The sequence below is a fragment of the Xylona heveae genome (genome assembly GCF_001619985.1).
Source record: "Xylona heveae TC161 unplaced genomic scaffold L228scaffold_5, whole genome shotgun sequence".
Lineage (NCBI taxonomy): Eukaryota > Fungi > Ascomycota > Xylonomycetes > Xylonales > Xylonaceae > Xylona > Xylona heveae.
The window spans coordinates 1069133-1083193 of record NW_017264197.1 but is presented as its reverse complement, the minus strand read 5'-3'; the positions used below and the strand labels follow the sequence as shown (position 1 = coordinate 1083193).

General features: G+C 47.8%; 4 protein-coding genes across 4 annotated transcripts; 3 read left to right on the top strand and 1 right to left on the bottom strand.

Moving 5' to 3' along the window:
* Nucleotides 1-181: 181 nt before the first annotated feature.
* Nucleotides 182-4958, bottom strand: L228DRAFT_137515 (hypothetical protein). The gene is made up of 3 exons (XM_018329144.1): nucleotides 4132-4958; nucleotides 293-4074; nucleotides 182-225 (listed from the first exon to the last, which is right to left on the bottom strand). Exons 1-2 carry the CDS (start codon nucleotides 4567-4569, stop codon nucleotides 508-510), a joined length of 4005 nt encoding a protein of 1334 aa, XP_018188387.1. The 5' UTR covers nucleotides 4570-4958; the 3' UTR covers nucleotides 182-225; nucleotides 293-507.
* Nucleotides 4959-5617: 659 nt separating this feature from the next.
* L228DRAFT_247228 (hypothetical protein) lies at nucleotides 5618-7355 on the top strand. The gene has a single exon (XM_018332596.1). The coding sequence runs from the start codon at nucleotides 5910-5912 to the stop codon at nucleotides 6948-6950; it is 1041 nt and encodes a 346-aa protein (XP_018188386.1). The 5' UTR covers nucleotides 5618-5909; the 3' UTR covers nucleotides 6951-7355.
* Nucleotides 7356-9050: 1695 nt separating this feature from the next.
* L228DRAFT_137215 (ZIP zinc/iron transport family) lies at nucleotides 9051-10543 on the top strand. Its single transcript, XM_018329141.1, has one exon. It carries the CDS (start codon nucleotides 9144-9146, stop codon nucleotides 10251-10253), a length of 1110 nt encoding a protein of 369 aa, XP_018188385.1. The 5' UTR covers nucleotides 9051-9143; the 3' UTR covers nucleotides 10254-10543.
* Nucleotides 10544-11771: 1228 nt separating this feature from the next.
* On the top strand, nucleotides 11772-13656 carry L228DRAFT_268211 (hypothetical protein; the record flags this gene model as incomplete). Its single annotated transcript, XM_018335095.1, has 2 exons — nucleotides 11772-11944; nucleotides 12051-13656. The coding sequence occupies 2 exons, from the start codon at nucleotides 11772-11774 to the stop codon at nucleotides 13654-13656; spliced, it is 1779 nt and encodes a 592-aa protein (XP_018188384.1).
* Between the last annotated feature and the right edge of the window lie 405 nt (nucleotides 13657-14061).

The following is a 14061-nucleotide window of genomic DNA, read 5'->3' as shown; positions in this document are numbered from 1 at the left end:
GAATTAAAAGCCAGCGATAAACCAGTAGCCGCGGTCATAAACAGTCTTATCCATAAACGCTGTTGGTGACGGTGGGCTAAGACTACCCGAGTGCTTAGCGGGAGGGCCTATCTGACAGTTCATGAGCTTATCAGTCATGGCTGTGAACCGAGTCGCACTTTCGCCGAAGTCGGACAGACTAATCTCCCAATTAACACTGTCCAAAGCCGATGGAGAGTGATTTGCCTAGAGTCCTACATCTTAGAATAATTGATACAAATGATAGAAAGCAATGATGACGAAAATGCTGTACTTGCTGTATGGTCGCCCTTGATTTTGTTTCTCAAAACTGGCTAACCAACACGCCCCTGTGCGGCATCGTTTTGAGCCATGACGATAGATGGTATAGCTGCGCAAAAATAACAATAACAGCAGCGGAGTTCATGGCATTGGCAGTGCTTGAACCTATGAAACGATAGTAAAAAAAGTAATAAAGCGGCTTGAACCTGACCCTTGACGGATCTACTGTCATGTTTTTATGTTACCAGGCGGAAGATAGTACGACCAAAACCCGTGAAAGATGAATCCGGCCCATGAGATCAAGGGTTCCCTTGAATCAGTATCCATATCGCACACTGCCTTTTGAAAAGCTTTGGCAAGATTTACAAATCCAGGTGAAACCGATCCTTTGGCCATAGCTTGACGCCTTTCCTCGAAGAGATGGGAATAGAACAGACGCGCAAATTGAGCTCCATCCGAGTCGAATATAGGCCACAAGGTTGATATAGTCGAACTAGCACCCGAAGCAAGCAGTGCTGGGACCATGCCCATGACCTCGTCTCCCTGATTGATCCGCGCAAGACCTCCACGGCAGGCGATAAGACTGACATGGGTGCCACGTGCGAGCGGGATAGAGAAGACTTCGCGGGCAGTAAGTTTATAATCGGCTTCTTGCTCACCTCTCTCATGAGCCGTCCTTTCGTCGGCCTCCGCCGGCTCAAGGTCAGAGATGCCATGGAAAAGTTCCAGATTATGAGATAAGGGGTCGTCAGATTCCCACCATCCATGCGTGTGGATGTGAATCAATCGTGAGTCGGGGGCGGCCCTGACAAGCGCCGTTTTCGTTGCATCGGCTTCAAATAAGGAGCGCACCTCGAGGTCATTAGAGGCAAAGGAGGTCGATATCTCTTTAACACTGCTCTTCCCATCGTCTGGTCCATCAGGAACCGCATGAACAAGAAGCGAACAAACTGGTGAGTCTGCATCAGCGGCCAGTTGAGATGCCCAAAAGCAGGGACGAAGGATTGAGTGGCTATGACTGTACACGATTGGATTTCGGCGGATAATTGCTTGTTTTTGAGGTCCCTCTGTGCTCGGAACTTGGAGTGCATGCAATGGAACACGGTATAGAGACGACGACGGCGAAAAGATCAGCAAGTCCCCTGATCGAGTTCTGTGGCTGAGTGGCCCGACGAGGTTGTTCAAACGTGCCATCGATTCGGCCCGTCCAAACGAAGTCTCCAATGGCAGGAGACCAAAATCGTCCGGCTCTTCATCCTCGAGATAATCCCTGACCCATTCCTCTACGACTTCCATTCCCACGGAGACTAAGTCAATGGTAGGAGGGCGGCCTGCTGCAGCCGTAAATAGCAGAATCTTCCCCAGTGAGGCGTATCCCGGTAGAAACAGCCAATCAACAAAGACAACAGGTGAATCACTGGCCGCAGATATCTTCTCAATATCATCATATGAAAGTGCTTCGCCTAGTTGAATGCCCAGAAGCTGCTTGAGCGTTGCATTCTGTTTCATTGTGTCTATATGAGCTTCCAAGCGACGTCGTAGGTTATATCGCTCGTGCAAATTACTCCGCACAATCGTCTCTTGAAGCTCAATCATTTCAGTATATAGGTGATTGCATTCCTCCGATGCTCGAATGTCCTTGAGGATGCTGGACGGTACAACATTCCTCAGGCCCATGGTGCGCGCCAAAGATTGGGCTTTAGACCGCTGTACCCAGTGCCACATCCTTTCAACGAGCTTGTCATCTGGTCTGACAGGTGGTGACCTCAGCAAATTTCCAGTTAAGAGAAGATGCAAAGCTAATGCCAGAGCACGATGGCTTAGACCAAAAGCGAACTCTCGCTCCCTAGAATTGTGCGACTCAAGCTTGTCCGACATTGTAAAGTCCAACAGGCACTGTTCTTGATAAGCTTGAACTTTTTCAAGTTCTGCCAGTCCTTTTTCCATCAATTCAGTGAGCTTGTCGTCCAGTTGTGACTTATGCACTGGATCCAACAGCAAATGATGCATCTTGAGGAGATAGATCTCTGCTAGAGTCCGCTGGCATATCACCAAAGCGTATATATGACCACTATCCTCTTCCATACGAATGGCTTTCTGGGCCTCCAGCTCGGCCCTATCCAGAATTTGTCCAGTCTCTTCGCTCTTAAAAGCGTCAATGTTGACAAAGCGATCGGGAGTGCAAAGACTGATGATTGACGCACTGGCAATAGCAGCATGCCATAATGACGGTCGATTGCCGATCAATTCTTGAACAGCTTTTGGCAACTTGGGGAGTATATCCATACATCTCTCAACCTCAGAGATTTTCGTAGCTAGCGAATGCGTACTTGCATAGACAAGGTCTTTGCGCAGATCCTGCAGCGAAAAGAAGAGATATTGGCGGCCATTGAATGATGATGACGATGAGGGACGCCGCAGCCATGCCTCAAGTTTTTCGAGGCTGTGAGTCCAAGAGTCAAAGTCCGGAAGATGTCCGCCGGGTGTGAAAAGACTCCGATACGCTGACATTGGCAAGAGAGATGCAATTAGCTGAATAATTCCATTTGCATCCCTGGATCCTATGTCATCTTCAGTTTCTTCGTCACGTAAGAGAAGCTGGCTGATCTGACGCAATTCGTTCTCTGAAATCACTTTGTGAGAAAAGTCCTCTAGAAGCCATCGACACAATAGCGTCATTATTTTGCTGTTTTTTCTGTCTTTTGTGCCTTCGACATCAACCCACTCCATAAAGAAATTTGCCTCTTCAACATCGTCGGGGTCGTAAGCGGGCGGCTTCGACGCGTGCGAAGCACTAGCAGCAGAGGAATCGATGGATTCTGTAATTTGAGTTGAGCGCACTCCAACCATGGGACCAATCCTTCGCGGCCCTTGTTTTTTTAAGACGTCTAATTTCTCTTGTGCTTCTGCCCTTTTTGCTTCGTCACCGAGCCTCCAATGAAGCCGGCTACGATGACGTTGGATCTCTAAGAGTCCAGATGGCAGCTCAAACGCAGGGTATTTTGCCTCAAATCCATCCAGCCATTCGATGGTTTTACGGATGCTGACCGTACTTTTTAATGCGTCACAGACAATGTCAGCATGGTCAAAAAGCATCCCTGAAATATCCTCCAAGACAGTCTCCTGGTGAGTTTGTCTTGCCTCATGCAATTGATAATAGAGGTCTCGATAACCTTTAGATCCAGTCAAAAGCGCAACCTTGTCGGCTGCTTCTGTGGCTCGATGAAAACAGGTCACAAGGCGCAGATGGCCAGCTGTCTGTAGGACATCTAGCATGCTAAGGCACTGGTTTAGATAGCCGATAGGTTCCTCTTCGGGAGAGACTTCCATGCGATAGAATCGGATACTGAGAGATGTGCTCAGCGTATCTGCGCTCTCGATACCCGCCAATTGACTCCAAGTTTTCAACAATTGATCAGCTTTATCTAATTCGAGTTTGGCTCTTTCCACGTTCCCAAGCTCGTTGACAGAGAAAGCTAGAAGTAGTTTCAGATCTGCTTGCATCCATAGCCGCTGTTCATCGGACTGAAATGAGAGGGACTCTGTTCTTTCTAGGACAGATTGAATAGCCCCTGCTCTCTCTGCTATTGGGAGACGGCTTCGCTCAACTCGGAACAGTGACAATACTTCATTCAGCATGTTGCGGTTTAGTAGAGAGATTCGCAGGTCAGTCAGGCCTTGCCATGGAATACGTCGTTCCGTGGGCTTGGGGATGAGAGATGTTTCCGGCTCGTCAAAATGAGAGTACATGGAAACAAGCAAAACCGTAAGCACATATTTTCTGATTACGTCGACCTTGAATGCAAGGAAAGGTCAGCTCAAACCCGCAACGTTCTCACATGACATACAAACCTGGATGTCTGTATATTCGGATACTGGAACGTCCTTGAGCCATTGCTGGGTCCGATGAATCTGCTCAATAGCTGGGGTTACAGTTCCTTTATAGTGGATTGCAGCCATGGCTTGGAACAAGCTCATGAAACGCAAGGCCGGTTCGTTGACATCATAGCCTGGCGACCTTTGTGCTGCCTGTAGTCCTCGTCCCAAAATTCTATAAACCTCTCCATAATGGAGCTGTTGCATCGCCAGTTCCGCCTCTTCTATTACTACCACAGGAACACTCCGAGTGGTAAGGAAACCGGTCTCAAATATCGCATGTGCCTGAGCATAGTGCCCAATCTCTGTGAAAAGGATGGCCTTTTCGAGATTTGCAATTGAGGCTGTGTCTAGGCTCCCATACAGCGAAGTGTGAACGCCGGTGTAGTGTCGTAAACTCGAAACTTGCTCCATAATAAGACATTTAAAAAAACAGAATCTACTTGATTTCCTAGCCTGCTCGGCGCAGTGGCCTATGAATACAAGTGGGTTTTACCTGACACAAGACGCTAGACGGTAAGTTGCGCAAAGGTTCAAACAAAATGCATGAGAAGCAAATACAGGTGACTGAAAAGAACAATGATTTCTCTCGACAGAGAGTTGCAGGCTTGTTGGCAACTTATTGAGGGGCCCAACTTTTGAAATCAAGCAGCAGAACTTTGACGTTGCTTCACAGGGTCAGTTGGCCTTTATTACATTATCAGCCCTTAATGGCTCCCGATCAATGCTCAGGCATGGCCAGTCACATCGAGCTTGGCATTATTGAAGTTGAGCAAATAAGGCAAAGTGAAAAGCCGGTGATGACCTCTGGTGAAATGGTAAGCCCCAATGTGAACGTGACATGACCATCGGAGACCCCTCAGTGTCCTGATTACCCAGCCACGAGGAGGACCGGATTCGAACAGCTGCATGGTCAGGAAAGGGGCGGGATACAAAGATATCCTATCATTTGCGCCAAGGCTGAACATGCGTGAAGAGGAGCTGCCAAGCCAAGGCTCGTTCCATCTGAAGTTCTGAACCAATTGGGGTTGAGAGTAGCAATCAGCTTTTCGTCTAGTTGAAGTCCTTTTGTCAGTGGCAGTACATCGGGAAAGCTGAGGGAGGATTACCTTAGAGAGCTATAGGTCCCTTATAAGTTTAGTGAGGAGACAAGCCGGAGCTCCCTGGCTTCGTTCGTTCCCCGTCTTGGTCGCCTCGCTGAGCGAGTACTCCAGTTCACTCGTCGCTTATCTGTGCGGTGGGGTCGGCCATGCACTCCGAGCCCCCTGAATCATCGACTCTATGTGTTGCTTTTTTGAAAACTATACAATCAATTTATAGCATCACAATCTGCAAAGTTTCTGCTTCGTTTTTGCGTCTGAACTTGCCTCTGCTTTTTGTGTCAGCTTTGGGATCAGCCATGTTATGCACATCGCGCGTGCTACCAATGGGGTTGCCTGACTCAGATTGTAACGCTCGGTCTAGAAGCGCCATGACCTTGCACGTCGCAGGCAGACCTCCCGTGCGAGTGTGGCTGCCTATCATGGCTTGGAATTCCAGCATGTACAAAAGTATACCTGAATGCTGCTTCTTCCATTATGCGCCTTAACATGTAACTCTATGTCTTTTCCTGTCATCCCCTCCCCCTCAAGTGGCATCTCACTCGAGAATGTGCTATAGCCTCTAATTGCCGGATATCAATCAATCTTGCAAGTATTCCGCAGGATTAGCGGTTCACGACAGGAAAGCATTTCAGTCGTTCAATGAGAAGAAAAATGTGTGATTCACAAGATTACCTTTCTGGAAAGCGAGACGTTCACACTAGCATTGGTGCAGAGGTCATGGACGAAACGACTGAGAATACTGAGGTTAATAATGTCGGCGTCGATACCAATACCTACAACGATAGCGATTTTGACGATCCTTTTTCTTGGTCTATCCCTCTAGATATCGAAAAGGTTCAGGAAAGAAGACATGGCATCTTTCTGGGCCCAAAAGGGCCGAAATCCGTCAGTTCACCATTCGTCTCTCCTGTCATTGTTGGCCCCAGTGGGCCCGTAGACTCAGTCCCGCTCGCTGTCATGGTCGACGAAGTTCGCAGCACCCGAGTCCAGGCAAAGCTCGAACGACCCCTCCAATTGGGAACATTCAACGGTTTGACGGCTGTGCTGCTTCGATTTCATTTAACTTTTCAGCGAACATCAGACAGCTGGATGCATCGAATTCGCAAGGCAAGGGTGACCATTACATTCGAGGACGCACCCATAGATCAAAGTATGGCATCTAATGCCCATCCATCGGTTGTGAAATTCTATCCTAAGCTCTATGAGGGTCCTGTTTCCACGGCTTCTATTGAGCATACTCTTGAGGCATCTGCACAAGCAGCTTCAATGCCCGGCATTGCGAGCGCAGGCGCTGGATACAATCGAAAAAAAGCGTTGACCAAAGAAAACAGATTAGTCATTCATGGTGTCACATACGGAGAGCCGGCAGCCACGATTGTCTTCACGATCAAGGAGAATGAAATTTCCAAGAGTGGCATGCCGAGGCAAATCGACCTTGCCCTAATTGTCAACACTCTGTCAGGGAAGAGATTTTCCGCGTCGGTGGAGATTCTAGCAGACTATGGATTCAGAAGCGGGGCGTTGGGCATGCCAGCACGCGGAAAAAATTTGCGGCCTGTTTTTATTGACCCCGAGGGTCTCCGGCAGATGGCAAAAGACGGGAAAAGAGGGGTCGATGGGGCCTTGATTGTTACAGAAGCTAGCAGTCTGGACAACTTTGCGCTCGACACATACAGTTCGTTGCCCTACTAAGCAACACGAATAGCGTGATTTTTCAAATATGAGAATGTTTCCTGCTCCCGTGGTCGGTTCAACACATAGTCTTTGTTTGAAATTTGAGAAATGAAATTTGACATTGGTACGGAGGGATGGGAGTTTAGACATTTTTTTTTTGACAGGCACACTAGTCGTTCCAATCATCCCAGGAGTGTGGAATGGAGACAAAGTATCATGATGAGGCATAGCAGTACTATACCGGTGGCATGGAGCATATCGTCATTATTGAATGATTCGTTTCATTTGTCAAATTGACAAGAACCACAGAGCCAGCATTCACCAATTAGAGAGATTCTCTTAGTAAGACCAACAGAGAGGACCGCAGGAAAGTCAAGGTTACTTGCCCGAGGCGGGACAAGATAGACAAGAAGAAGAGAAGGAAACGCAGAAAGGACGGCCTAAGTTGTTCGGTTAGCGCGGGTACCTTGGTGGTTCGGGGATCCCTGGGTTGCGATGCCCAGGGCATCGCTTGTCTTCAGCTCATCTGTGCTGCAATGTAACTGATTTGGAAGCATGATAGAACCTCAGATTTGAGCCAGAATTCCGGAACATTATCATTTGACACGACCAACTCAATACCCACCAAGCCAAGACTCGTTTTTGATGTCAAGCTATTGCAAGGGTGTAGTATTGGCAAGGTATCCACGGACTATTACACATTAGCATAAGTTAATTACCGGCGTGGGTCATAAAAGTTTGTCAAAGACGGCAAGGTTCAAATTCTGTATTCCAAGTAGTACTGCAAAAGCTCTGCAGGGCCAGGCTTCGTAAAATCACCCAATCGGTCGATGATACTTTTGTTTAAGTGATGGCGTCGGACAATAAGGTCATGAACCGTGCTGCTGGAATCGGGGCTGTCTCCGAGACCAGCTACCGGTCCCCGCTCGAAAGGCGGCAAAAGCTTTGCATAATAATGAGTATTTCTCTTGCAGAAATTTTCTGTTACAAGGTTAGGGTCCCTTGTTGGCTACGAAGCGGTGCCCAGGGGTGTGAAAATGGTCGAATCAGAGGTCATGTATAGCGAAAGCTTCTTTCGAGCGGCCAATGTCAGCCCCCACTATCTGCTATAGAAAACGTGCTAAAGCAGCTTGTCTAAGCCATGAGGCGCGCGTGTGGACTAGTGTGATCAGGACGTACACCTCTGTACACAATCCCTAAGGTTTAACTACCTTATGAACATCTTTGGCGGAGACCACGAGGGAGAGTAAATGTTCGTGCTACGCATCGGATGGTACACGAAGTATGGTGGTGTGTTGGTCTGTTCCGATCGAAGAGGCAAATGCTCCGTCGCGGCTCGGTTCCGAGCCCGCTCACACTGGGTGCTCGCTAATGCTGAGAAGCGCTTTCCTTTTTTGAGGACCTCGGGAGGACCTGGCTGGGCTGCATGCATACACGACCTGCCGCAACGAGAGTGGTTAGGGAGTGCTGTTGATTGAGTTGGAGATGTGGCCTGCAAAAAAAGTATCAGAGTCGTGAATTGATGATTGGAAAAAGGGTTTTTTTTTTTTTTTTTTTTTCTGTAAGAACACATGGATCAAAAGTTCCTTCAATGAAGAAATCAGATATTTGTTTTCTCTCTAGCCTGAAGTTACCATGGAGTGTTTTGTGGATGTGTGTGGCTTCTGGCCCCACTTCTGTCGCTGAGTTTTCTGTTTGCCCAAGTCTCTCTCCACCCAATTTACGAGACAGGGTACAAGGCATGGGGCATCTTCAAGCACCACCAACCACCGATTCAATCATGATGATTATCCTCCTCACCACCAAGGGACTCACATTTAAGGCCTGATTCGGATGGTCTCCCTCATCTCCCTCACACCAACTCTTCCTCCCCACCCGTCCGTCTTCTCTTCGTCTTCCCACCGGGTTCCCCCCGTATTAATTTTTCCACTCGCATTTGATTTTTTCTTCCTTTTTCTCTTTTCTCCACTTCTCCCATGTGGCTTCATTAATACCCTGGTCAATCGTCGTTCTGCATGTAATTGAAAAACCGCCTGATTCCCTCGCGTGAACCAAGAAGAAAAAAATATTTTCCTCTCCTCAGAGAAATCTTCCACTATCAACGAACGGCGGAAGCAAGAAGCACGCTTCGTCTGCAGTTGGGCCAGGCTGGAGTAAAAGCCAGACTCGATATACCTTATATATCCATATTAAGTTAAGGATACATTCAAGATGGCTCACTTCGACTTCGATCCCAATAGCGTCAACCTCAACGACGCCGACCCGGCGCAGATCGTCTGCTACATCAACAAGGGCGGTAATGAATATAACGGCCATCTCGGGGCCCGCATTTCAGCCCTCTTTGTCATACTGATCACGTCCACCGCCACGACCTTCTTTCCTGTCATCGCCAAAAAGGTTCGATGGTTGCGTATTCCTCTCTATGTCTATCTGTTTGCTCGTTATTTTGGTTCGGGCGTCATCGTGGCCACGGCTTTCATCCATTTGCTCGACCCTGCCTATGAGGAGATTGGACCAGCCAGCTGTGTTGGCATGACAGGCAACTGGGCCGTCTACAGCTGGCCGCCCGCCATTGCATTGACTTCTGCCGTCTTTACTTTTTTGCTTGACTTTGCTGCGGAGCGCTTCGTCGAGGTCAAGTACGGGGTTCATGAGCATGTGAATATCGAGAGTGCTGTCACGGGCAATGCAACCATTCAAGCTTCTGCGGAAACCGACATTCACCCACACTCAACTCGCTCCGACATGGAAGCTCCACCAACTCCTACCAAGGAGAAGCTGGGCGGCGTCGACACGGATGTCGAAGAGGAAGATGAAGAAAGCGCCCGTCTCTTGTACAGGCAGCAAATTGCGGCATTTTACATTCTCGAATTTGGCGTACTGTTCCACTCCGTCATCATCGGTCTCAATCTCGGTGTCGCTGGCGATGAATTCAAAACCTTGTATCCCGTCATCGTGTTTCACCAAGCCTTTGAAGGTCTTGGTATCGGCTCGCGACTCTCTGCCATTCCCTTTCCTAAGCGCAGCATTATGCCCTGGTTGCTCTGCCTCGCATATGGTGTCACCACTCCCATCGCCATTGCCATTGGTCTCGGCGTCAGGACGACGTACAACCCCGAGTCCTATACGGCCAACGTTGTTTCAGGCGTTCTCGACTCCATCTCTGCCGGTATTCTCATCTACACTGGCTTCGTCGAGCTGCTGGCTCGTGATTTCCTCTTCAACCCCTATCGCACTCGCGATAACCGGCAGCTAACTTTTATGGTCATTTGCGTCTTGCTTGGAGCCGGTATCATGGCTTTGCTCGGCAAGTGGGCTTAGGCTGTAAAGCATCTGGCTCTTACAAACCCCTCTTTTTTTTTTCTTCTTCTTTTTCTTCTTTGCGGACTGTTTCGAGCACATGGCCTATACTCCCACGTTGCGACCGATATTAGCAGCGAGGCTAACAGCGGGAAAGCGCCACATGTTCGTTTGCTATTCGCCCCTCCTTGATTTGCCTCGTGGAATCATCAGGTCATTGTTCGTTCTCTTAATGGGCATACCTATGGCAATGGCGGTGGGAACTTCTCTCTATAGACTGGGGGATCGCTTTCGCGAGCTGTATATACCTCCTGTAGAACTTTTCTATTTGCATTCTTCCCTTGGGCTATCCACATTGTGTTTGGATATGCCATTGATCCCCATTTTCCCTCGCTGGGGGATTTTTGTTTTATATGTTGGATACCAGGTATTCGGTACTTTCTGGGCTAGATATAATCGGATTGGTGTGGACAGGTATCAAGGATACAGGGACACAGGGACAAGGGAAGGACTGATCATGTCGCTCATGGTTAGATTTGGAGTAAATATAATGGGATGGAATACAACAATATCACATGACTATAATAACATTGCATCAGTTCATAAGTACCTACCTTGGCTACAGTGCGTCATGATCTCTTTTGCGCGTGTGGCCACTTGAATTAAGCTGCTGTTCGGACGCGAAACCTTAAAAGTTGCCCTATCCAGGTAGGCAGGTATCGTGACATCCCGTCAATTATATGAGAGACCACATCGAGATGCAACCCCGTTACGGACTGCCTAGAAGTTCAATTCTATCTTTCTTTCATCATCTTTCAATCTCTAATTTCATCATATTTCCATCTCATCTCACCTTGTACTATCGAATCCCGCCTATATTCATCTCAGTGTCTCATCCTACTTGACGTTGAGAATGATGCACGAACTATTTCCAATCGAGATATTCAACGGCCAATATCCGACGTAGTTTAGCTTCAACACGTTGTCCCATCGTCCAAATCTCTCAATCGAAAGTTGGATTGAAATCAATATTCCACTTTCGTGTAATTGTACATTGTGACAAGGGTTTGTTCCAAAGGGTAGTGCATATTAGGACATCGATCTGATAGCTCTGACTGCCTAGGTAAGCTGACTGCGTGTGCTAAATTCTACCGTTACTTTGTATGCGTTCTGGGATTATTGCTTCGTTTCACCTTTCAAATGGGAAGAGGAAATTCTTTTCAGCGTTTTGTCGATGGAGTCTGAGAGCTTGCAGTCTTCTGATTACTTTTTGCATATTTCTTCAACCACTCATCACGTTCCTTATTAAAGTCTATACGTGTTGATGCTCTCATCCGATACAACAAGATTTTTTTGTAAATTGGCTCTTGGGCAATCTCCGCTTGTTGTGGTCATTGTACGGGCGATATCTAAGATTATATATTTTTGGATGCTCTTGGATCTTTTGTTTGAACATGTGCTGACTGGACTATACGGGTACAGAGATCCATGTATGATTCATGAAAGAAGGAGTAGGCGGTATAGACATTTATCTCTAAAATGAATCAGCAGAAAACAAATAAGCATCCGAAAGAAAATATGTCAACGTCGAGTTTCCCTCAATCCGGGCCCGGACGACGATCCGGAAGTGCCGGGTTCCCATCTCCGGATCAGAGCATCGCAAATGCATACTCTGACGGAGGTATGCAGAGATTCACTGCAACTGGAAGACCGTATGTCCTCGTTGAGCAACTCCGCAGCCTGCTTTCTATTGCGCCATCAAGCTTTGCACACTTATGGAACAACCAATATATGTCTAACACATAAATATGAATGTAGCATGCCCAAACAGGCGCCGTTTTCGGCGCTCTCCAATCTTCCTTCAGGGTTCACTGCGCAAGCACCGCAATTACTACCATGGAAATTTCGGGATTCGGACAAAATCATGGTCCCCATTCCAATTGATGAGGATGATGATTTCACCGACGAGGCCTTTCCATCAGTGACTCACGATGAAGATCTGCGCACTGGTCGTCATCGTGTTGCAGATAACCGCGGTGCTGGCGGGAGTGGTCAAGGCGGTAGTCTCGATCAGTTTGCCCGGGGGGATTCCAGCGCGAGTGGCATGGACACTGATAATCTCAATGCCAATGACAATGACAACTATGACCAATCTGAATCTCCTCCATCCTCCTCCTCTACAGATCAGACAGAACAGACAGAGGACACGGGCAGTGGTAGTGGTAGTGGCAACACTTCAAGCAGCAGATCTCGTGGCGGTCAACAAGCTGGAGGACGAGCATCAGGAGGTGGTATAAATCCAGCAAATGCATTTGAGCAACAACCTGCTTTTGAACCAGCAGAATCTAGTGCGCTCCTCCAGCAACAAGCCCTACAGCAACAAGAAGCAGTGACTGCTTCTCCCCGCCGCGCACTAGCCACATCTTTTGTGGACAAATTCTTCAATGTCGCCCGCTCAATTGTGCACAAACCCATGACCGCATCGTCCAGTGCAGCGACTGTCCTGGAATCATCTGTTGCTGGTGGCTTAGGAGGCACAGGCGGTATGCTCAGCGCCGTACCAAAAGATCAGAAATCACTTGCCCTATTGACTCTTTTGACTACAGCGTCGACATCTACCTCTTCTGCTTTAGGCATAGACGGCGCTGATGAGGACGATGATGATAAGCCTGCAAATGAGGCTCGCAGTCGCAGATGGAGTCATCCAACTGCGCGATCAGGTTTAGGTGGAAGCGGAAGCACCGGCATCGGCGGAAGTGATGTGTATAACAATAAAGGAGTCAGCGTCAACATGATGAACACTCCTACTGTCCCCGGTACTATCCCCAGTAACGCACTCGGTGCGAGTGGACCTAACATCATCTCAACGCCGCAAAACCCACTTACCTCTCCCACCCCGGCGATATCGTCTCCCGAAGTCACAGAATCCAAGACCCGCCGCACGGGATGGTGGAAGAGGAGCGGCGGCGGCACCAGTAACAGCAACACCAAGACTATCCCAAGTCTCATACACCCAAACCAGAAAAAGGCACGGGAAAAGAAATATCAAATCGTCCAGATGACCAGGGGAGAATACTTGAAATATTGGGCCAAAGACGAGCAAGGGCGCTACTGCGGCACTGAGCCAGAAGGCAAAGGGCGCGAATTGTGGCGCGAACGACTCCGCGCTGCGCGGGAAGCCAGTGGTCATGGGGCTCCTCATACTAGCGTTCCTGGCAGTGTTCTTCGATGTAGTTTTTCTAGTCCTGGTGTTCCTGGAAGTGTTCCTAGTACCGTTCTAGGGAGGGGTCGCAGTGGTGGTGGTAGTATTTCTCACGGAGGCGGTGTTAGTCCTGCCGGCATCCCTCTTCCTGCTGCCCATCCTCATCCTCCTCCTGCTGATCCTGATCCTGGTGATCCCGGCTTTCCTGATAGCGGTTCATAAGGTACGACGCATTAGTTATTTACTGTCTGCCACTTTGCTCTTTTTGTATTTTTTTTTTTTTTTCTTATTTTTAATTTGATTCGTTCTATTTTAATTTATTTTTTTCTGTTTTATTCTATTTTATCTTGTTTTATTTTATCATTTTCCATTCTCCTTTTCTCTTATTCTTTCTTTCTTTCTTTCTTTCCTTTTCTCTATTTGAGTTTGTTCTTATTAGGTGGGGACCGTGGGGAAAAGGAAAAAGGTTTTGTATTTATATTTTTTTACTTGATTTTATCTTTATTTAATATTATTTTTTAATATTATTCCTTTCTTCCTTCCTTCCTTCCTTCCTTCCTTCCTTCCTTCCTTCCTTCCTTCCTTCCTTCCTTCCTTCATTTATTCATTTATTCATTCATTCATTCT